At 40.5% G+C, this 25,249-nt stretch overlaps 1 protein-coding gene across 5 annotated transcripts in view; it reads left to right on the top strand.

Moving 5' to 3' along the window:
* FIG4 (FIG4 phosphoinositide 5-phosphatase) overlaps positions 1-25,249 on the top strand; it is a 129,789-nt gene that overhangs the window by 89,738 nt on the left and 14,802 nt on the right. Inside the window, exon 23 of one of the 5 annotated variants that reach the window (XM_027603008.2) lies at positions 3,881-3,920. The exons of the other annotated variants lie outside the window; for them this stretch is intronic. Within the exon in view, the coding sequence (XP_027458809.2) occupies positions 3,881-3,899 (19 nt within the window). The 3' untranslated portion in view covers positions 3,900-3,920. The remainder of the gene's footprint in view (positions 1-3,880; positions 3,921-25,249) is intronic. 5 annotated transcript variants of the gene reach the window in all.

Below are 25,249 nucleotides of genomic sequence, written 5' to 3'. Positions count from 1 at the left end.
TGTGCATGGGTGCCTGCTTTAAACTGAAATTCTCTAACTAGAATCTTAAAATGTCAACTATTCATTTTTAGATTTTGAAAGCTATGCCAAAACCAAGAGCAATTAGATTTATATGAGATTATTGAAATCCTCATCTTGTTATGTTTTAGGTTCTAATTTTAAAACAGTAACGTGCCTACTCATCTCTAGATAATTTGCAGTCTTACCAATTTTTCTTAAAATCCTGAGGCAAACCAATATTCCTTTTCTAAATGTGAGGTCAATACAACACCAAATGTAAAAATATCAGCGGTAAACAACTGACAAGCCAGTGTAGCAGGGGCCCTCAGTACGTATGGAGGTGCAGAAACCTGGATGGGCTAGCTGGACACTTTTCATCCAAGATTCTGGGGACATTTCTTAGAAGTGGATGTTGAATCCAAACTGGTCCGTGTCTACACTGTTAGCCCAAATATCAAAGCTGTATTTCATTTGAGTGTGCCTCTCCCTTTGACTCTTACCACTCCTTGAGTGTATGGGTGGCGACTAGGGAGAAATGACGTCAGCTGACATTCACTAACACTCACGTAATACCTTAACCTGAATTAACTCAATTCTCATAGTAACCCTATTATCTTCCTATCATCCTCACTGTACAGATAGGGAAACTGAAGCATAGAGAAATTGTGTAGTTTGCTCAAAGTCAAACAGCTAGCAAGTGGAAGAACCAGGATTCAAACCCAGACGGGCTGGCTCCCCATTACTATACATGCCTCATGTTACCAGCTGCTTTTATAACCACAGTGGTAGAAATACTGAGTAATTAGTGTGAATAGCCCTCACGTTGATCCTCTGACCTCATCTGGGTTTGTAGACATCTCTGCATGCAGACATAATGTTTCTGCTCTGTTAATACTGAATTTTGTTTTCATATTTAAATATAATATACCTTTATTCTTTTCCCAGGACCCAGCATATTGTCCCCCATGTAGACACCCAGCATATTGTCCCCCATGTAGACATGCTTCTTGAGCAAGGGTAGTTTGCTTGACGTAAAGCTCGGTATAGAGGCCATTTAGCCATTATCAGAATAGCGCTACTGCTATTTATGATGGTTGCTATCCCACTAGGTTATAAGTTCCTAGAAGGCAGCCCATCTTTGTACGGGTTGCCCCCAGAATAATATGTTAAATTGAATGCTCAGTAAATATTTGTTGAAATGTCCCGAATCTCGTCTCCTCGCCCCCTGCCCCATTACTCTCAGAGTCTGTATGAGGCCCTGAGCATCCCTACCTAGAAGCTCACCTCACCAGCATCTCCCTGGTTTTCAGCCACCCTCCCAGTGGCTCCTTTCTCCCCCTATCCTTGAACATTCTTTAGTTTTTCCCCTTATTCTGTTTCCTGCTCATAAGCCCTCTGCCCTCCCCTACTTCTTTGTTCCCTTCTGATGGAAGAAAAAAGCAAGCAAGCACACCAAATTTTTAGCTTTTTTTTTTTCTCTCTCCTGTTTCCACTTGCACCTGTGACCCAATGCAGAGTGAGAAGGCCCCAAGTGGAAGGACTGGCTGTGCCAGGGCAGGCAGGGTGATGTGCGGCCCGGCAGTGATTCACTGTATTCATGCAAGACCAACCTGTTCTCATTTTACACTCCTACCAGTTCTCTGCGAGTTTTTAACTGAGCAACAAATGCCAATCAGTGTAGGTTAAAAAGAACATGAACACACATATTATTAGTGCCTACTATTCTGAGCCAGGAATAGGTCTCACTCGTTTAAAAACTACCTCTAAGAAATGGTTCAAAATATAATATATAGGGTTTGGATAAATACTATCTAACTTAGGGTTCGTCCAACACAGGGTGAGCTGAAATGTAATATAAGGTAAATAAGGATGTTTACTCTTTCAGGACCATCAGGTTAATTTATTCCCTAAGTCCATTTCACAGTAAGAAGCATTTCATATACTGACCTTACAGTGAATGCCCCCAGGTAAGGGTTTCTGTTAGGGGATGCGCTTCATGAATCACAGAGTGCTTTCGCACAGTGAGAATTAGCGCACCTTTTCACACTGATGAGATGAGCGTGGCACAGTGGCCGTGATGAACTCAAGTTTGTTTTCTTTTCATGAGTCGTTTTCAGTAATGTATCCCCAATATGCGAGGCACTCTCTAGGGTCCCCTGCACTGATCTCATCTAGTGCCCTGCAGACAATGTTCTGGGCTCTGGGCTGCCGGCGCAGTATTTCTACCTTAATGGGTAACACTTGTCACTTTCCTAAACACCTGAGTACAGTCTTTAAAGGTTTAAGGATTTAGAGCAGTTGGGAGGCAGTGGTCAGTGATTCATCAGCTAATTCCCTCCACACTTCGGAGATGAAAGGTGACAAGGAGGCCCGTCTGTGACCTCTTCCTCATCCCAGAAGTTACCACGACAGTCTCTGCCCCTTTTTCCTTCTGGGCTTTACTTTTCTCTCTTCTTTTTTACCCTCTTTAGCTTTTCCTTTTTATCTTTTCTGTTCCTAAACGCCCTCATTCTGTCCACTCCCTCCCTTTCTATATTTCTTTTACTTTTACCTTCCTCTCTCTGGCCACTCCTCTCCCTCGCTGTCCTCTCTCCATCCCTCCAGGGTAGTTTTAACTATTTTTTTTCTTTTTAATACAGTAACTTCTCCAAAATGCAAGTTTCCTTCATGTATTTTACAACAGTGCTTTTCAGGGATGCCTGGGTGGCTCAGTCGGTTAAGCATCTGCCTTTGGCTCAGGCCATGATCCCAGACCAAAGGATTCTGGGGTCAAGCCCCGAGTTCAGCTCCTTGTTCAGCAGGGAGCCTGCTTCCCCCTCTCCCCACCCGCTCATGTTCTTTCTCACTCTCTCTCTCACACATAAATAAATTCTTAAAAAAAAAAAAAAAGAACAGTGCTTTTCAAACTAATTCTTACTCATAAGTGGGCCACGAAATTATTCGAGTGGGCCTCCCACACGGTGAAATAAAATAAAACTGAACTGAATCCAAAAGAGAATTCCAGTGCATGGCACAAAGTATAGTTGTCTTGATGAGTGGAATTTTCTTTCTCTGCATAAATACAGCTGTATATTGGTTTGCTATGCAAAGCGCATTTCTTATTGTAGGTAATAGTCACAGGTTGGATTTACGTGAATGCACCTTCTCTGGCACTATATGAATTAAAAAACTTAGCTCAGTTCTTGGCATGCAGGCATTTAATAAATGTTTGTTGATTGAAAATGTGGTGTGTGTGTGTGTGAGAGAGAGAGTGTGTGTGTGTGTGTGTGAGAGAGAGAGAGAGAGAGTGTGTGTGAGAGAGAGAAAGAGTGAGTGATTTCTCTTGGGAATAAGTAGAAACAGAAGGGAGGTCAGGAAGAAAAGGGGTCAGGAAGGGATGAGAGACTATTCTGTGGTACGTCCATAGTGGGTAAAGTAAATGGAGGCCTTGAAAAATATACTCTCATTATGTAAAATGAATCAAGAGCTAGGATGGGCCTGTAAAAGGGAAGAGGTAGCAGGAAGCTGCAGCTGAAAGTCAGAATGAAAGAGCCATTAGATACATAGATAAAGTGAATGTCTCTTTATTTGAATGTTATCTACAATGGCATCTACCTACAATGTTAAGATAAACTTAATGGAACAAGGTGAATTTGGTGAAACTTTCAGGGAGGGCTATCCTGAAAGATTTCTAGCATATAAGGAATAGTAAATATAAATTTAATTGTAGGTACTTAATGTTATTAATTTAAGGTATCAAAATGACTTTATTGTATATTTTTTAAAATTATGTATATTGCCTATTTTATTTTGGTGACTCCCATTTATGGGAGCTTTCACAGGTTAACATGAGGTCTTAAGTACCCCCTTAACATGGGTTTTGTTGTTGTGTTGTTTTCAGGAACATAGCTCTTGTGTAACGTGAGGTTAACTTCTGTAAGGTAAGCTCTTACCTTACTCATAAAACATTAAAGGCATTAAATGGCGGATTTTCAAAGCATGCTCACAACTGTGTGTTTGCAGTGCACAGTTGAAAGGGATACAGTCCCTGCCTCTGAGGGTTTGCATTGACCCATGGGGTCAGTGTTCCTAGGTGGTGGGGAGGTGCTATGAAGCTGTTAGCAGAGCAGGCTTTGGGGGTGCAGAGAAGAACCCAAATCAGACAGATTCCTGGGTAGGCTTTATTCTCAGGCTAGATTCTAAAGGAAAGATGGAGTTACTTGGTTGAAGAAGACAAAGAGGGCTCTGGGCAGAGGCTCCAGACCATGCACCGCTTTTGGAGATCCATACATAATTCTATGTGTAATGTAAGGGGATTGTCAGGTAGGTAGGAACAAGATCAAGCGGAGATGCCAAGTGAGAGAGCATGACCCTTATCCTTACAAGTGGGTTTTAATCAGAGGAGTGATAGGCTTATATTTGCATTTTAGAAAGGTCACTCTGGAAATAGCGTGGAGAATGGATTGGAGGCTGGGAGATAAACAACGTATCTGTCGGAAACATCAGGACAAGAAAAGGATTGGAGTCTGCTCTTGGCCGTTGAAATAAAGAAGGGGCTTTATTTTGCAAAGGTAGAATCTATAAGACTTGGTAGGACTTGGTAAGACTCGGTGTAGTGGATTGGGTGTGAGGAACATGGAGAGGCCAGGTGTTTTCTAGTTTGGTTGACTAGATTTGGCAGTGGGTTACTGGGATTGGAGATACAGGACAGACTTAAGTTTGGGGGCTAAGATATTTCATTTATGACAGTAATAGCACTTACAAGATGATTTATCTGGGGCTCAGGAGGTTTTAGATTATAGAGATTAGATAAATTTCAGTTTCGGGTTTTGTTGTTTGCTCTTGATTTAAACAACAAGCAAGTTAAATTTCTTTCTCTAAAGGGGTTCCAAGTTAAATAGATTATTATACATGCTTTTACATTTTTCTGGAGACCCATGTTCAGATTAGAGGACAAAAAAATCCTTCAATTGCTGATAGAGATGAAGAATTCATTAGAGTTTTAAGTGTATTTTTAGCCCTTAAAACACTGTCTTATTTTGTATACGAACAAGCTGGTTAATCCTGAGCAGATTTGGATATCTGATATGGCCATGTGAGGGGTATTACTCATTGGTTTTCTTCGCTCTACATACAGGAATCACATTTTGTAACTGTTTAACCTTTTGTTATTTTGTTAGTTTACCTAGTTATCATCAGTTTTCTGTATGGAAGTTGAGTGGGATGGTTTTGGGCAGATGGGATGATGATTGAGCCTCGTGCTGTGTCACCGTGGCTTCCCCACAGCCATTCCTTTTGCACAATGAGAATGTGTGCCCAGGTATGATGCATTCGTGGCCCCTGCCTCCTTTGATCATATATGAGAAGTCTTTTCAGTTGAGATAAATTTTTGGTTGAAAGATGAAAAAGCTTCTGATTTCTTATTTAAACATAGCTGTACTACCCAATGTGTTACTCAGAATCCATTGGTGCTTTTACACATAATATAAAAAATGAAGTGCAAATCCCATTAAGTCCTGATCGTGTTTTAATATTCACCAACAGGTGTCAGTCATCTTTTAATGTTATAGAAATAATTTTCCTTATTTATCATTTTATATTATCACTCATTTTCCTTGTGGTCTTATGAAGAAATCTGAGGAATACTACCATGGAAATCACTTGCATTATGTTTTCATAATTAGAAGTCTGCTCATATTTTATAAACATCCTTTAGCCATTCCCTCCCAATTTTATGAGAATAGAAAGTCCTTGGTAAATAGAACCCAATATGTGGTCTTTTTTAAAGAGATTTATTTATTTGAGAGGGAGAGAGGGTCCTAAGCAGACTCTGCTCTGAGCAAGGAGCCCAACACAGGGCTCAATCTCACAACCCTGAGATCATGACCTGAGCCGAAACCAAGAGTTGGATGCTTAACTGACTGCGCCACCCAGGTACCCCTAATATGTGGTATTTTTAATCTAAAACCAATCTAGGGATGACTGGCTGGCTCAGTTGGTGGAGCATTCGACTCTTGGGTTGGGGTTGTGAGTCCAAGGCCCACGTTGGGTATAGAGAGTGCTTAAAAATAAAATCTTTAAAAAAAAAAATTCAGAAATAAATAAATAAATAAATAAAAAGACTATGAGTTACTTGAGGGCTGTGCTTATCTACTTTTGAATTCCCAGGCCCTAGGAGGATACCTGGTACACAGTAAGCATTAAATAAATTATGAATGAGTACTAGTCAATATTTAATAGTTTTACCTTTTTTAGGAATATCATGCCACAATTAAGTTTGAGGGAGTAGTACCAGGGTTAACCAATATGAAGCAAATGGCAAGATAAATGACAACTATTTGTAAGTTTTGGTAGAATCTATAACCTTGAACATAATGGGGGTTAGGGGTGCCTCAACACCCCCTGTCCTGCACAACCTGAAATCTGTGTTTTATCTGCAGACTTTCCCAAAGCTTAACTACTAATTGTCTACTGTTGACTGGAAGCCTTACTGAGAACTTAAAGTCGAGTAACACATATTTTGTATGTTTTATATTTTATATATTATATTCTTACAATAAAGTAAGCTGAAGAAAATAAATTGTTAAGAAAATCATGGGAAGGGGCGCCTGGGTGACTCAGTCGTTAAGCGTCTGCCTTCGGCTCAGGTCATGATCCCAGGGTCCTGGGATCGAGCCCCGCATCGGGTTCCCTGCTTGGCAGAAGCCTGCTTCTCCCTTTCCCACTCCCCCTGCTTGTGTTCCCTCTCTCGCTGTGTCTTTCTCTGTCAAATAAATAAAATCTTAAAAAAAAAATCATGGGAAAAGAAAATATATTTATAGTACTATACTATATTTATAAAAAAAAAAAAAAAACTGCCTACAAGTGGACCTGTACCATTCAAACCCATGTTGTTCAAGGATCACCTGTAGTTTATTTTCAGTTTTAGAGGTAGCAACTCAAATTTCTTTTTTTTTTTTTTTTTAAGATTTTATTTATTTATTTGACAGAGAGAGACGGTGAGAGAGGGAACACAAGCAGGGGGAGTGGGAGAGGGAGAATCAGGCTTCCTGCTGAGCAGGGAGCCTGATGTAGGGCTCGATCCCAGGACCCTGGGATCATGACCTGAGCCGAAGGTCCTTTTGTGTTCCTGTTGGCCATTTTGTATGTCTTCTTTGGAAATATGTCTGTTCAGGTCGATTGCCCATTTTTAAATTGGGTTGTTTAGGTTTTTTTGTTTTTTACTTCTGTGTTATATGAGTTTTTGTACATTTTGGATGTTAATCCCTTAGTGGATGTGTGGTTTGCAAATATTTTCTCCCATTCTGTAAGTTGCGTTTTCATTTTGTTGATCATTTCTTTTGCCGTATAGAAGCTTTTTAGTTTGATGTATTTATTTTTGCTTTTGTTTATTTTTGCTTTTGTTGCTTATGCTTTTGGTGTCATATCCATAAAATCATTGCCAAGACCAATGTCAAGGAAATTTGTTCCTGTGTTTTCTTCTAGAAGTTTTATGGTTTCAGGTCTACATTGAAGTCTTTAATCCATTTTGAGTTCATTTTTGTGTGCAGTGTAAGATAGGGGTCCAATTTCATTCTTTTGCATGTGAATATCCAGTTTTCCCAGCACGCTTATTGAAGAGATTGTCTTCTTCCCAGAGTATTCTTGGCTCTATTGTCATATATTAGTTGATTGTATATGCATGAGTTTATTTCTGGGCTTTCAATACGATTCTGTTGGTCTCTCTGTTCTTATGCCAATGCCATACTGTTTTGATTACTGTAGCTTTGTAAAAAAAGTTTGAAATCATAGTGTGATGCCTTCAGCTTTGCCTTTCTTTCTCAGGATTGCTTTGGCTATTCAGGTCTTTTGTGGTTCCATGTAACTTTTAGGGTTGGTTTTTTCTATTTCTGTAAAAAAAAATGCTATTGGAATTTTGATAGGGATTATATTAAATCTAGAGATTACTTTGGGTAGTATGGACTTTTTAACAGCTTATAGTCCGTGAACATGGGATATCTTCCCACTTATTTGTCATCAATCTCTTTTACCAGTGTTTTATACTTTTCATTGTATAGATCTTTTACTTCCTTGGTTAGATTTATTCCTATGCATTTTATTGTTTATTATTATTATTATTATTATTATTATTTAATATGCTCAATAAACCAGCTATTACTGTGTTGCTGTTTATCTCTCCTTTTAGTTCTGTATTTGCTTTATATAGTTAGGTGCTTCAATGTTGGGCGCATAAATATTTACAATTCTTTTATCTTTGTGGTGGATTGATCCCCTTTACCTTTATATAATTACTTTCTTTGTCTCTTTTGACCATTTTTAACTTAAAGTTGCTGCTGTCTTTTTGGTTATCAGTTGCTTGAAATATCTTTTTCCATCCCTTCACTCTCAGTCTGTGTGTGTCCTTAAAACTAAAGTGACTTTCTTGTAGACAGCATATTGTTGGATCTTGTGTTTTATCCATTTAGCCACTCTATATCTTTTGATGGGAGAATTTAATCCAGTTATTTAAAGTAATTAAAGATAGGTAAAGACTTACTGTTACCATTTTGTTCATTGCTTTCTGTTTTGTACTTTCTTTGTTCCTTGCTTCCTCTCTTGCTGTCTTCCTTTGTGATTTGATGACTTTTGTAGTAGTATGGTTTGACTCCTTTTGTTATCTATTTTTAAATAACAACAACTTCAATAGCATACAGAAACTTTATACTTTAACATCTCTTCCCCTTTGCATTTTATTAGGTTACCGATGTTATGGTTTACATCTTTTTAATATTATATATCCAATAACCTGTTATTGTAGTTATGTTTTTTAGACACATTTATTTTTTAACCTTAAACTAGAGTTGCAAATGAATTACACACTACCAATACAGTATTAGAGAATCTGACTTTGATTATATATTATTACCAGTATTACACATTCATATGTTTTCATGATGTTAATTAGTATCCTTTTATTTCCACTGCCCACCAAGCCCCCTTGCCAGACAGGGCCACCAGCTTGGCAATGCAGATAAGCACAGCCACTGCCTAGGATTTCTGCTGGGGCACAGCTGCAAAGAGAAATGTGGCCTGCCAAAATTAAGCACTGGTTACTGTAAACCCTGCCTACCTTCCCTGCTTCTGATTCTCAGTAGTCCAGGCCTGCAGAGTTCCTTTGACCCTGGTGAGGCAAGATCCAAATGGGCCTCCTGGGAAGGACCCTGCAGTGCTGGGGGAACTGGATGTCTACTTTGGGCTCTTTTTTCCTCCTACTGTAGAAACCCCTGGGGGCCCCTCTTGGGTATGGCACTGTGCTGGCCTGGGAAGGGGCAATGCAGTCAGAGTGTAGCCACTCCTCTTAGTCTTTCTAAGGTCATCCTTCTCAGTCTTTGTTTTCCAGGGGGGTGCTTCAGCCTCATCCCTGGGTTCTGAGATTTTCACATTGCTGTCTTGTCTATGGATATTTGCCAGTCGGTCTTGGGAAGGGGACTGAAGTTGGGAATGATCTATGTCACCATCTTGAGCCATACTTTCTGATTTTCAGTTCCCTGCTGCTACCAAGTTGCTGAAGCTCTTCAAAAGAATTCTTCAAAAGAATTCCTTCCCCATATGTAACTAGCTCTTAGAATCCCATGATCAGCATGTCTAGAATAGAACCATGACTTCCTGATTTCCATTTGCCTGTTGTTTTCAAATACATGAAGCTCTAAAAGTTTTCTTTGTTTTTATATTTACCTTACCCTTAGAATCTTATGATTAAAAAAAATTATGGCAGTTTGATCTCAGTTGAAAAGAATGAAAATTTTTCCATTTTTAAAAATCTTTCCTCTCAAACACACTTTCCATTAGTTTGTAAAAAAAAAAAAAAGCTCTCTAAGATGGTTTATATCCATTAGTAGAGGGTCATGGTTTCTACTCTGTATGTGTGATGTCACCAAAGCACTAATTAAGCCCCAGAATATCTGAATAAAATGTATCTTGTCCTTCTCCAGAAGTAAAAAGGGATTGAGACTATCTTGACTTTCTTAACCATTTTGTTTTACTATGTATAATTGTGTTAGGAATTTGTTACTTACTGTTAAAGTCAACCAGCACTGTACCTCAAAGTGATATTTCTTTGAAAATAAAACTTTTAGGCTTATTTCAAAAGATGAATAGCTAAATTGATAGTTCCGTTATGATTTGGTTAGAAAACAGAAAAATAAATTGACTACAGTTAATATGTTAGATACATTTATTTTTTTTTGAGTCTCACCCACTTCTTCCCTGCTTTATTTTTTTTTAATTTTTTATTGTTACGTTAATCACCATACATTACATCATTAGTTCTTGATAATAGTGTTCCATGATTCATTGTTTGTGCATAACACCCAGTGCTCCACGCAGAACGTGCCCTCCTTAATACCCATCACCAGGCTGACCCATCCCCCGACCCCCCTCCCCTCTAGAACCCTCAGTTTGTTTTTAAGAGTCCATCGTCTCTCATGGTTCCTCTCCCCCTCCGACTTACTCCCCTTCATTCTTCCCCTCCTGCTATCTTCTATTTCTTTTTTCTTAACATATCTTGCATTATTTGTTTCAGAAGTACAGATCTGTGATTCAACAGTCTTGCACAATTCACAGTGCTCACCATAGCACATACCCTACCCAATGTCTATCACCCAGCCACCCCATCCCTCCCACCCCCCACCACTCAGCAACACTCAGTTTGTTTCCTGAGATTAAGAATTCCTCATATCAGTGAGGTCATATGATACAGGTCGTTCTCTGATTGACTTATTTCACTCAGCATAACACCCTCCAGTTCCTTCCACGTCGTTGCAAATGGCAAGATCTCATTCCTTTTGATGGCTGCATAATATTCCATTGTATATATATACCACCTCTTCTTTATCCATTCATCTGTCGATGGACATCTTGGCTCTTTCCACAGTTTGGCTATTGTGGACATTGCTGCTATAAACATTGGGGTGAACATACCCCTTCGGATCCCTACATTTGTATCTTTGTGGTAAATACCCAGTAGTGCAATTGCTGGATCGTATGGTAGCTCTATTTTCAACTGTTTGAGGAACCTCCATCCTGTTTTCCAGAGTGGCTGCACCAGCTTGCATTCCCACCAACAGTGTAGGAGGGTTCCCCTTTCTCCACATCCCCGCCAACATCTGTCGTTTCCTGACTTGTTAATTTTAGCCATTCTGACTGGTGTGAGGTGGTATCTCATTGAGGTTTTGATTTGGATTTCCCTGATGCCGAGCGATGTTGAGCACTTTTTCGTGTGTCTGTTGGCCATTTGGATGTCTTCTTTGCAAAAATGTCTGTTCATGTCTTCTACCCATTTCTTGATTGGATTATTTGTTCTCTGGGTGTTGAGTTTGATAAGTTCTTTATAGATTTTGGATACTAGCCCTTTATCGGATGTGTCATTTGCAAATATTTTCTCCCATTCTGTCGGTTGTCTTTTGGTTTTGTGGACTGTTTCTTTTGCTGTGCAAAAGCTTTTTATCTTGATGAAATCCCAATAGTTCATTTTTGCCCTTGCTTCCTTTGCCTTTGGCGATGTTTCTAGGAAGAAGTTGCTGCAGCTGCGGTCGAAGAGGTTGCTACCTGTGTTCTCCTTTAGGATTTTGATGGACTCCTGTCTCACGTTTAGGTCTTTCAACCGTTTGGAGTCTATTTTTGTGTGTGGTGTAAGGAAATGGTCCAGTTTCATTCTTCTGCATGTGGCTGTCCAATTTTCCCAACACCATTTGTTGAAGAGACTGTCTTTTTTTCCATTGGACATTCTTTCCTGCTTTGTCAAAGAGGAGTTGACCATAGAGTTGAGGGTCCATTTCTGGGCTCTCCATTCTGTTCCATTGATCTATGTGTCTGTTTTTGTGCCAGTACCATACTGTCTTGATGATGACAGCTTTATAATAGAGCTGGAAGTCCGGAATTGTGATGCCGCCAGCTTTGCTTTTCTTTTTCAATATTCCTCTGGCTATTCGGGGTCTCTTCTGGTTCCATACAAATTTTAGCATTATTTGTTCCATTTCTTTGAAAAAAGTGGATGGTATTTTGATGGGGATTGCATTGAATGTGTAGGTTGCTCTAGGTAGCATTGACATCTTCACAATGTTTGTTCTTCCAATCCATGAGCATGGAATGTTTTTCCATTTCTTTGTGTCTTCTTCATTTTCTTTCATGAGTATTTTATAGTCTTCTGAGTACACATCCTTTGCCTCTTTGGTTAAATTTATTCCTAGGTATCTTATGGTTTTGGGTGCAATTGTAAATGGGATCGACTCCTTAATTTCTCTCTCTTCTGTCTTGTTGTTGGTGTATAGGAATGTCACTGATTTCTGTGCATTGATTTTATATCCTGCCACTTGACTGAATTCCTGTATTAGTTCTAGCAGTTTTGGGGTGGAGTCTTTTGGGTTTTCCACATAGAATATCATATCATCTGCAAAGAGTGAGAGTTTGACTTCCTCTTTGCCGATTTGGATGCCTTTGATTTCTTTTTGTTGTCTGATTGCTGTGACTAGGACTTCTAATACTATGTTGAATAGCAGTGGTGATAATGGACATCCCTGCCATGTTCCTGACCTTAGGGGAAAAGCTCTCAGCTTTTCCCCATTGAGAATGATATTGGCTGTAGGTTTTTCATAGATGGCTTTTATGATATTGAGGTATATAGCTTCTATCCCTATACTCTGTAGAGTTTTGATCAAGAAAGGATGCTGTACTTTGTCAAATGCTTTTTCTGCATCTATTGAGAGGATCATATGATTCTTGTTCTTTCTTTTGTTAATGTATTATATCACGTTGATTGATTTGCAGATGTTGAACCAGCCTTGCAGCCCAGGGATAAATCCCACTTGGTCATGGTGAATAATCCTTTTAATGTACTGTTGGGCCCTGTTGGCTAGTATTTTGGTGAGAATTTTTGCATCCATGTTCATCAAGGATATTTGTCTGTAGTTCTCCTTTTTGATGGGGTCTTTGTCTGGTTTTGGGATCAAGGTAATGCTGGCCTCATAAAATGAGTTTGGAAGTTTTCCTTCCATTTCTATTTTTTGGAACAGTTTCAGGAGAATAGGTATTAATTCTTCTTTAAATGTCTGATAGACTTCCCCTGGGAAGCCATCTGGCCCTGGGCTTTTGTTTGTTCAGAGATTTTTGATGACTGCTTTCCTTAGTGGTTATAGGTCTGTTCAGGTTTTCTATTTCTTCCTGGTTCAATTTTGGTAGTTGATACATCTCTAGGAATGCACCCATTTCTTCCAAGTTATCTAATTTGCTGGCATAGAGTTGCTCATAATATGTTCTTATAATTGTTTGTATTTCTTTGGTGTTGGTTGTGATCTCTCCTCTTTCATTCATGATTTTGTTGATTTGGGTCATTTTTCTTTTTGATAAGTCTGGCCAGGGGTTTATCAATCTTGTTTATTCTTTCAAAGAACCAGCTCCTAGTTTCGTTGATCTGTTCTACTGTTCTTTTGGCTTCTAGTTCATTGATTTCTGCTCTGATCTTTATTATTTCTCTTCTCCTGCTGGGTTTAGGCTTTATTTGCTGTTCTTTCTCCAGCTCCTTTAGGTGTAGGGTTAGGTTGTGTATTTGAGACCTTTCTTGTTTCTTGAGAAAGTCTTGTATTGCTATATACGTTCCTCTCAGGACTGCCTTTGCTGTATCCCAAAGATTTTGAACAGTTGTGTTTTCATTTTCATTAGTTTCCATGAATTTTTTTAATTCTTCTTTAATTTCCTGGTTGACCCATTCATTCCTTAGTAGGATGCTCGTTAGTCTCCATGTATTTGAGTTCTTTCCAACTTTCCTCTTGTGATTGAGTTCTAGTTTCAAAGCATTGTGGTCTGAAAATATGCAGGGAATGATCCCAATCTTTTGGTACTGGTTGAGACCTGATTTGTGACCTAGGATGTGATCAATTCTGGAGAATGTTCCATGGGCACTAGAGAAGAATGTGTATTCTGTTGCTTTGGGATGGAATGTTCTGAATATGTCTGTGAAGTCCATTTGGTCCAGTGTGTCATTTAAAGTCTTTATTTCCTTGTTGATCTTTTGCTTAGATGATCTGTCCATTTCAGTCAGGAGGGTGTTAAAGTCCCCCACTATTATTGTATTGCTATCAATGTGTTTCTTCGCTTTTGTTATTAATTGCCTTATATAATTGGCTGCTCCTATGTTAGGGGCATAGATATTTACAACTGTTAGATCTTCTTGTTGGATAGACCCTTTAAGTAGGATATAGTGTCCTTCCTCATCTCTTATTACAGTCTTTGGTTTAAAATCTAATTTTTCCGAAATAAGGATTGCCACCCCAGCTTTCTTTTGGTGTCCATTAGCATGGTAAATGGTTTTCCATCCCCTCACTTTCAATCTGGGGGTGTCTTTGGGTCTAAAATGAGTCTCTTGTGGACAGCATATTGGTGGGTCTTGTTTTTTAATCCTGTCTAATAGCCTGTGTCTTTTGATCGGGTCATTTAGCCCATTTACATTCAGGGTAACTATTGAAAGGTATGAATTTAGTGCCATTGTATTGCCTGTAAGGTGACTGTTACTGTATATTGTCTCTGTTCCTTTCTGATCTGTGCTGCTTTTTGTCTCTCTCTTTGCTTAGAGGACCCCTTTCAATATTTCTTGGAGGGCTGGTTTTGTGTTTGCAAATTCCTTTAGTTTTTGTTTGTCCTGGAAGCTTTTTATCTCTCCTTCAATTTTCAATGAGAGCCTAGCTGGATATAGTATTCTTGGTTGCATATTTTTCTCGTTTAGTGCTCTGAAGATATCATGCCAGTCCTTTCTGGCCTGCCAGGTCTCTGTGGATAGTTCTGTTGCCAATCTAATATTTCTACCATTGTAGGTTATATATCTCTTCTCCCGAGCTGCTTTCAGGATTTTCTCTTTGTCTCTGAGACTCGTAAGTTTTACTATTAGATGTCGGGGTTTTGACCTATTTTTATTGATTTTGAGAGAGGTTGTCTGTGCCTCCTGGATTTTCATGCCTGTTTCCTTCCTCACATTAGGGAAGTTCTCTGCTTTTATTTGCTCCAATATACCTTCTGCTCCACTCTCTCTTCTTCTTCTGGGATCCCAATTATTCTAATGTTGTTTCGTCTTATCGTATCGCCTCTCTCTCGAATTCTGCCCTCGTGATCCAGTAGTTGTTTCTCTCTCTTTTTCTCAGCCTCTTTATTTTCCATCATTTGGTCTTCTATATCGCTGATTCTCTCTTCTGCCTCATTTATCCTAGCAGTTAGTGCCCCCATTTTTTATTGCACCTCATTAATAGCCTTTTTGATTTCAACTTGGTTAGATTTTAGTTCTTTTATTTCTCCAGAAAGGTTTCTCTAATAACTTCCATGCTTTTTTCAAGCCCAGCTAGTATCTTTAAAATCATGATTCTGAACTCTAGGTCCGACATCGTACTAATGTCCATATTGAGTAGGTCCCTGGCTGACGGTACTACCTCTTGTTCTTTTTGCTGAGGTGATTTTTTTCGTCTTGTCATTTTGTCCAGAGGAGAATAGATGAATGAGAGAACAAAATGCTAACAGGTTAACAACGTCCCCAGCAAATATACTCTATACAGATCAGAAAAGACCTGAAACCAGGGGGAAAGAAAGGGAAAAAAAGAAAAAAGAAAGAGAAAAGAAAGAAAGAAAAAAAAAGAAAAAGATTAAAAACAAAAACAGAACAATACCAAATAAACCGAATATGATCAAATATGATCAGGCTAGTGCATAGATCAGTGCCACACACTTGATTTTGGGCGTATTTTGGTCTGTTAGAAAAAAGGGCCTCCTAAAAGTTTGAAGGAAGAAAGACTTATATATGTACAAAATAAGGGTTGATACAATGAAGGGATGGAAGATGACTGTAAAGATGAAAATTATAAAAGATTTTATAAAAGGAATTGATACGATAAGAAGTTGTTTGAAAAAAGAAAGAAGATTTAAAAAAAAAAGGGAGAGAATGTGATCAGGCAGGAGACTAGAACAAAGCCATACACTTTGTATTTGTATTTGTTAAATACACTAGTGATTTAGGGTATATTTTGATCTGTTAGAAGAAACTGTATCTCAAAATTTTAAAGAGAGAACAGCTTATATATATATGCCAAAAATAAGGGTAATTACTATGAAGGGATAAAATATGACTCTAAAAATGAAAAATAAATGTTTTTTAAAAAAAAGGGATTGATAAGATGTTGGTTGAAAAAGGGAAGAAGAGAAATTAAAAAAATAGTTAAAAAATTAACTTTGAAAAACTAATGAATCATGGTAAAAAACGCCATGAATTCTATGTGCAGTATTCCCCTAGTGCTGGAGTTCTCCCGTTCTCCTTGATCGGTAAACTTGGTCTTGGCTTGCTGGCTGTTCGTGCTGATCTTCTGGGGGAGGGGCCTGTTGCCGTGGTTCCCAAATGTCTTTGCCGGAGTCGGAATTGCCCCGCCCTTGTTGGTCCCAGCTAAGCAATCCGCTCGGGTTTGCCCTCAGGAGCTTTCGTTCCCTGCATGCTTTCCATAGGGCTTTGGAGGACGACAGTGAAAATGGCGGCCTCCCAATCTCCGCCCCAGAGGAGGCAAGAACTCCAGTGTGCCCCCAGAGAAAAGCAGCCAGTCACTCCCGTGTCCCCGGTCTCCAGCCACACTCCGTGCTCACCCAGCCTGTGACCGAGCGTTTCTATCTCTGGCCCCCGACCCTGTGTGGAGTCTCCAAACCCAGCAGATCCCTGCGGTGCGCTCCTGCGCCGCTCCTCCCCGGGGAGGAAGGGGAGTCTCCCCGGCTCTGCCGCTTGTTGGGTCCCTGCTGGAGGAGCAGTGGCCCGACTGGGCCGCGGATCACAGTTTATGGCAACCCCGAGCTGAGAGCCCGCGCCTCGGCTCCGTCTCTGCAGCCGGCTTCCCCGCTCCGATACCTGGGAGCTCTGCCGCAGTCAGGCACCCCCGGTCTTTCTGTGACCCCGAGGGTCCTGAGACCACACTGTCCCGCGAGGGTTCCACCTCCCGCTCAGCCACTGGAGCGACGTCCCTCCGCGGAGCCGGCTTCTAAAAGGTCTGATTTTGTGCTCTGCGGCTCTAGCACTTGCCAGAAGCGGCCGACGGAGGCTCCCTCCCCCACCGTCTATCCTCTTGAATATCGCCTCGGATTCACTTCTCCGCTCCTCCTACCTTCCAGTAAGTGGTCGCTTCTCTGTTCAGAGAGTTGTTGCTACTCTCCTCTTCTATCTCCTGTTGAGTTCGTAGGTGTTCAGAATGGTTTGATCCCTATTCAGCTGAATTCCTGAGACCAGATGAAATCCAGGTCTCCTACTCCTCCGCCATCTTGATACATTTATTTTTAATAGAATAGAGCTAGGAAAAACATTCTGATAATCTCAGAAGAATCAGTAAATGTTTAACAGATAGAAAAAGAGCAAAATGTTATTTTAGGTATCTTTTTGGGGACTCTAAATAAAATTGCTAGCATACCTCAGATATGCGTTTGGTTTCAGACCACTTCAATAGTAAATATTGCAAGGAAGCAATTCAAATGAATTTTTTGTTTCCTAGTGCATATAAAAATTATGTTTACACTACAGTGTAGTTTATTAAGTGTACAATAGCATCATGTCTACAAAAACAATGTACAGACCTTAACTTAAAAATACTTTATTGCTAAAAAATGCTAACCTTTTAACAAGTCATAATCTTTTTGCTGGTGGAGGGTGTTGTCTTGATGTTGATGGCTGCTGACTGATCAGGGTATGGTTGCTGAAGGCTAGGGTGGCTCTGGCAATTTCTTAAAATAAGACAACAATGAAGTTTTGACACATTGATGGACTCTTCCTCTCATGAATGATTCTCTGTAGCATGAGATGCTGTTGATAGCATTTTACCCACAGTAGAACTTCTTTCAAAATTTGAGCCAGTCTTCTCAAATCCTGATGCTGCTTTATCAACTAAGTTTATGTCATATTCTGAATCCTTTGTTGGCATTTCAGCAGTCTTCACAGCATCTTCACCAGGAGTAGATTCCATCTCAGGAATGGAGCTCCTCATGAGATTAACGTTTTCTCCTGAGATTGCAGCAATTCAGTCCCATCTTCAGTCACCACCTCTAATTCTAGGGATCTTGCTATTTCTACCACATCTGCAGTTATTTCCCCCACTGAGGCCCTCAGAGTCATCCTTGAGGGTTGGAATCAGCTTCTTCCAAAATTTGTTAATGTTGATATTGTGTTGTACATCTCCATTGCAACTAGCCTTTAAGAAACTTGTCAAGGGGCACCTGGGTGGCTCAGTCGGTTAAGCGTCTGACTTGGGCTCAGGTCACAATCCCGGGGCCCAGGGATTGAGCCCCGTGTCAGGTTCCATGCTCAGTGGGGGGTCTGCTTCTCCCTCTCCCTCTGCCCCTTTCCCCCATTTGTGTGCTCACGCACGCGCATGCACTGTCTCTCTGAAATAAATAAATAAAGTCTTAAAAAAAAGAAACTTTTCAAGTTATAGTGCAGTATCGAAGAAAAGTATTCACAATTATCTGGAACGATTATTAAAATACTCCTTCATTTTCTAACTACACATCTCTGTGAGGTCAGAGTTTCTTCGTATACTTCATATACTTCGACCAAAACAACATATCATGACAGATTCAGCCAGATGCAGATTTAAGAATTCAGACGCAGATTTAAGAATTTAATGTCTTAATTAAAACATTAAAGAGATCATGCATATGTCAGACATTACTTCCTTTGTCACTAATTTTCTTTTGTCTTGGAAAATGTAGCTATTTTTCATTAAAACATATTATGTTAACATTTATCAGGTTTTCTATTGTTATTTTAAATGAATAAATATTTTTTTAATTTCTTAGTTTTCATTTCTCATAAATATCAGTAGATGTAACCCATATAAACCAAGGCTTATTGGGGTCCTCAGGAATGGTTTTAAGAGTGTAAAGGGGTCCTGAGACTAAAAAGTTTGAGAACTTAATGGCATAGAATGCTTGACCATGTATGTCAGCATGCAGTGCCAAGGCAAACAAAGCATTACTACATTGCAACCTTGCTCAGTCCTTGCCAGCAGAATGAAATCCCTGATTGGTTGAAGAAGTGTTTATTTTCTGGTTTTTTATTGTTTAAGAACTCAAGGAAGCAAATATTTTCTTTTTAAAGGTTTCTATCAAAAAATGGTTTGAACCTCTCAGGATACTTCCAGGTCCAAATAACAGAACACCTAACTCAGCTGATGATTTATAATTTCACTTCACTGAAGGATTGCAGATAGGGCAGGCTCCAGAGCTGGTTGGTTGAGGAGCTTCATGGGATCACGAAGCGCCAGTTTCTTTCCATCTCTCTGCTCTCCCTTCCTCAGTGTAGCCTCATCCTCAGAGTGGTAGCAAGATGGCTATAGCAGGTCCACGTGCCGCCGTCAGACATGGTAGTGCCAAAGGGAAAAGAGGGATGTTTTCCCTGTGTCTCCTTAGTAGCAGGGAGCTCCCGAATTTGCTTAGCAGATTTTTCCCTCATGCCTCAGTGGCCAGGATTGGGTCACATCCAGTCCTTAACTGTGTCGCTGCCAAGGGTTGTGGGCTTACTGTGTTGGTTAAAATAATCATTTTTGGGGAGGCGGATATGAAGAAGTCATCTACAGTGACCTAGTTGTTCAAAACAAAACAAAACAAAACAAAAAGTCCTTTGTGCCTATTCAGTTAACTGGAAATTGATTTGCACAGAAGCCCAGTAAGAGAGGCAGCATGAATCTGTGGAAAGTGTTCTAAGCCTGAGAACCAGGAGCCCTGGGGTCTGGTCCCGCATCTGACACTTTTGGGCCCTGAGTCCCCTGTCACAGCCTGACTTCCTCATCTGTCAAAGGAGAGCTCCGACTAGAGCACTAGTTCCGAGACCCTCTGGTTCACTGGTTCCTTCATTCACTCACTCCCTCTTCCATTCAATAGTATTTATAGAGTGCTTACTCTATTATGGAAGTCACTGGGTACAGATATGCACCAGACTGTTGCCTGTTTAACCACAACCATCTGTTCTTCCTCCCGCACTACACACAAAATGAAAGCCCCAAAGGGAGTCGGATCCAAACTGGTTTTTTTTTCTCAGAGAATAAATTGTTTAATGCCCTTGGCAAAGAGCCTGTGCCACACAGCTCATTAGCAAAGAGTGACATCACAAGAGTTGTCTCTCATCTTATTAAAATGTGGAATTTATCCAGAACTGAGAACACAGGGCCACAATCATATTGTGACAGAGATGGGTGTTTGTCTCAGAGAAGACACTCCTGGGCCCGTGATTGCTGTGCTTCCCTCAGTACCGGGAAGGCTGTGAGGCAGGGGAGCAGTCATGAAGAGAACAGGACAGTCGTGAGAAAGCACGCTGTGTTCTCTGGATACTGAAGGGCACTCTTACGTTTTATTTTTCAGATAAGACGTCAGAAAGGTTTTACTGTTTTAAACCAAATTGCTAAAATTTTGCAGGCCTTTCTCAGACGCTGTGTTGGTTCATTTTTCATGTCACACAAAGCGTTGAGATAGCTGCGAGTATTTATCTGGGAGAAGAGAATTCGGAGTCATGTGATCACTCCCTCAAGTGATATTTGAGTCGCTGTCAGGTGAAGTGGGGCTTTTTCAGTTGCTTTAGGGACTAATATAAGTGGAATGTAGAGGGAAGAAGATCTAGGGTCACTGAAGAGAAAATCTTTCCAACACATAGAGCTCTCAGCAATGACATGGAAATATTCCATTATGAAAAGTCGTGAGTTCTCCCATTACTGAGAGTGCTCAGGCAGAGGCTGGATAACCTTCTGCCAGCCGTGTTGTGAAGAGGTTCTTCATTTGATCTGAGTGTGGACAAGGTGACTTGGGAGGAAGGTCATCTCTTAGATTCTGTAGTTATAGCTGTGAGACCTCTGACGGCTTGAGATCAGTAGCAGTTTGAAACAGAAAGCAAGTGATTCATTTACTTACCAAATATTTATGAAGCACCTACTATGTGTTAGGCACTGTCCCAGACACTGGAGATACAGTAAAGAACAAGACTGGCAAGACACTCAGGGCGCTTGTGTTCCGGGGTAGGCAGACAAGCACTGAACAAATAAATGAATAAATAAGATCATTTCCTATTAGGATATATCCTCTGAAGAACACAAGCCAGCATGATGGGAGAGAAGGATTGGGGCAGGCAAGGGTGGGGATCTGTTTTAGGTTAGGTTTTGAGGGCAGGTCTCTTTGAGGAATTAACACATGAGCTGAGACTGGAATGCAGACAAGGCATCTGCCCTGCGATGACTGGGGAAGAATGTTTCAAGCAGAGAGGACCTGCATGGAAGAGCAGGGTAGGAACAAGCTTGGCAGGTTTGAGAAGCAGGCAGAAGACTGAGTGAGAGGCCAGGGGGATGCCTATGGGATGGAGTGGGCCCGGGCAGGGGCCAGATCTCACAGGAGCTCCCATGAGAGCTCAGTGTTCCTCCGTCCGGTGGGAAGCCACTGCAGGGTTTTCTGTAGAGTGGCATGCTCCAGTTCACATCTGTACAAAATGACTGTGCATGTTTTCTGGAGGGTGAGTTGTAGGGGGCGAGGATACAAACAAAGAGGAAAAAAGGAAACTCAAGAGAAATGTGGTTTCACGGAAGCCAAGAAAAGAAAATGTCTCAAGAAGGAGGGAGTGGGCAGCAGTGTTGAACAGAAAAATCAACAGGAAAGTTATTGATGGCCTTGATGCGCAAACGTTTATGGGTGGTAGCTTTGCAAACCGATTTAGAGTGAGTTTAGGGCAAAATGGGGAGTGAGAAGACATGGGGAATAGAAACCATTCTTTCAAAAAATGCTGTGAAGGAGTGCAAAGAAATAGGAACGTACCTGGACGGGACTATGAAATCAGGGGATTGTTTCTAAGATCAGGTTATTCCAGCAGCTTCTCTGTGTGCTTATGGAAGGGGGTCTACAGAGAGGCGGATGCTAGGGACGCTAGACAAAGAGTGGGGGGGTGGCAGGAGAGAGTTCCTCAAAATTGTTTTGTCTTTTTATTGAAATCCATAATTTCATTATCTTTGATACTGATTAGTTTATTGGGGTATTCTTGTATTAAGTTGAACCATATGGAATTACCAATATTCACACACTTTTGACCTACAAAAAATTACTATCATGTAATTCTACCTATAGTAGAATTAGGATTTTCTCCCTTAGACACTTAAATTTCTGTCATAGGTCTTTATAATTCATATACATTTTTAATATGGAAACAAGTTCAAACTTCCCTAAAAGTTGCAATTACAGAAGAACATCTCCCTCCCCAAACCATTTGAGAGTAAGTTTCAGACCTGATGTTCTCTCTCTCTCTCTCTCTCTCTCTCTCTAGCAGTTGAGTGGGCATTTCCTATAAATAAGAACATTCTCCAACAAAATCACAACTTACAATCTAGTAAAATTAGGAAACGAACATCAATACGTTGCTACCAGCTAATCCCCTGACCCCGTCCAAGTTTTTGCCAGCTGTCCCAGTAATATCCTTAATCCCAAAAGGATCTGGTTTCGCATCTCACATTGCATTTAGTTGTCAGGTTGCTTTAGTCTCTCTCACTCTGGAACAGTTCCCCCCCGCTCTTTCTTGATTTGCATGACCTTGACACTTTGACGGATACAGGCCAATTATTTTGTGGAGTAGCCAGGGATTTGGGTTTGTCATGATTATCTTCAGGTTATGAATCTTGAGCAGTGTGATAGCCAACCTTCAAATTGGCCCACCTCCTGTTATCCCCACCTTTATGCAGTCTCCTCCCACCTGATACCAGAGTTGATCTTTGTGACCCAGAGCGTGTAGCAGAAGTGATTAAGTTGTGAAGTAATCTCTTGGATCACTTGCTCTGTGTGAAGCAAGCTTCTGTGTCATGAGCAGCCCTGTGCATAGGCCTACATAGCCACTGAAGCATCTAGCCAACAGCCAGTGAGAAACTGAGGCCTGCCAACAACGTTGAGTGAGCTTGGAAGTGGATTCTCCAGCCCTGGTTAAACCTTGTCAGTTGACTGTCACCCTAGCCAACTATTTGACTTCAGCCACAATCACCTGACCCCCAGAAACTATGACACAGAAAATGTTTGTTGACTGAGGGTACAAAATGAATACATGCAGAAATATCACAGAAGTGATGATGGTGGGTTCTTTCCATTGCGTCCTATCAGGTGGCACACAATTTCAATTTGTCCCATTGCTAATGATCTTTATTTCCATACCTTGGTTAAAAGCGGCATCTTCTGGGCTTTTCCCCTATGAAGGTGATCTTTTTTCTTTTAATCGATGAACATTTTGTGGGAGATACTTTGAAACTATGTAAATATCCTGTTCTTTATCAAACTTACAACTTTTTTAGTTATTTCTCTCAGTATGAGGTCTTGGCTTTCTATTTTATTAAATGGGATGTAATCTGTTACAGTCCTGATTTATTTTGATGCTCAAATTGTCCCAAGTTTCACCTCAGCCCCTTCAACCTGGCTCCTATGTTCTTTGGACATGTCCTCATCATTCTTTGAACACTTCCCTTGATTTCTGGCACAAGATGTTCTAAGCTCATCATGTTCTTTGCCTGCCCCGGTCATTTCTCCAAGGATCCCTGGTTCTTTTTAGTGGAAAATGGTATAAAAGCCAAGGTCTGGGCACTAGGTGTGTCTGTTGCTATTAAGGGGGATGTTGCTGCTCCCAAGCCCACTCAAAAGACACACACACATTTGCATATGTATCTGTGTAAATATGCATAGACATATGTATAAATACAGACACATACACAAATATACATATATGTATATACAAGTATATACTACATGTATGTTTTTATATATTACATAATACAAGTGTATATATTTATAAATACAGTAAATTTAAATTACATATATTTAAATCTGTAAGTTCATATTGATACCTCTAATTGTAGGGTATCCAGGGTTTCTGTCCTTCTCCCTTTCCATATTACTGGCTCCTTTCGTCAACAGTGAGAAACTTGGCTCCTGTTACCCTTATTATGTTTATTTATTTGATTAACCCCTCTGATATAATCAGTCTTCCAACTCCATTACACCTACCCCTTTCCGCATATGGACACCCTCCATTCGGGCTCTGACTTCTATTGCAAAGGTACCCACCCTCCTGAATGGCCTCCTCATCCCCTTGGACCCTAGGCCACCCCTCCCCATGGATACCCATACCTGCCTCTCCCTGCTCAGGCCCTGACATAGCACCTCAGGCTGCCCCTACATGTGGATACTCTCCTCACCCACTAAGGCCTTAACTCCCCTCAACCTGCCCTCTGTAGGGACACCCTCCTTCCCCTGCTTGGGCTCTGATTCTCCACTTTGAGCCTTCCCTCCTGGTGGGGATGCCCTCTTCACCCCACTTGGGCTTGGACACCCACAGGCTGTCACAGGCCACCTCTCCTTGCTCTTCCCCATCTAATGGCTTTAGAGCTAACTTGTTCAGGGGAGGCAGGGGAAGAGCAGAGCTTTATGATTTTATAAAGGATGTCATTCTGAGAGGGCCATTCTGTCCCTCCATAGCTGAATTGTGACTTCTTCTGTAGTGCTGAGTTCCGAATTTCTGATGACACCAGAATATCTTGGGAAACTTGTTGGAGTACAAATCCCAGAGCAAACAAAAGACAACAATAGAAATGGAACAACCAAAATATCCCTAGAAAATGGTTAAATAGATTATAGGGAGGCATTCACTTTTCATTTTGGACTTTTGGTTACTCTTTAAATTTTCTACACATACTTTTATTTATATTAATAATACTAACAGACTATGGGCCATGCTTTATAATTTTCTATATCAAAAACATAATTAACATTATTATTTTTTTAAAAGAGATACAAAATACAGAATTTAAGACCCTGTTGGTAGAGATTTTGATTCAGTACCCTGGGCCAGGGCTGGGAATCTGTGCTTTATAAAGTTCTTCACTTGAATGTAATGATCAGCCAGGTTGGGGAGCCCCTGCTCCATAGGCATTCCCTCAGCAGCTGTCCACATATCCACCGGGCAGCGCACCCAACTTTCCATCACAGCTGAGCATGGACAGAGATAAAGCCATAGGAGTCTTTCTGAAAACTCAGGACTGTTAGGTTTTGTTTTGAAGGCTCATGATCCATCTAATACCTTCTTCCAAAAGACCATTTTCTCTGATTCTCCTTGTTAGTAAAGTGAAGGACAATTTTGAAAAGATGCCAGCTAAGTACTCTTCAAAACTATCAAGGCCATCGAAGACAAGGAAAATCAACTGTCACCGCCAAGAAAAACTAAGGTGACATG

The sequence above is a fragment of the Zalophus californianus genome, chromosome 7, assembly GCF_009762305.2.
Source record: "Zalophus californianus isolate mZalCal1 chromosome 7, mZalCal1.pri.v2, whole genome shotgun sequence".
Taxonomy (NCBI): Eukaryota; Metazoa; Chordata; class Mammalia; order Carnivora; family Otariidae; genus Zalophus; species Zalophus californianus.
This window is presented reverse-complemented; position numbering and strand designations above follow the sequence as displayed.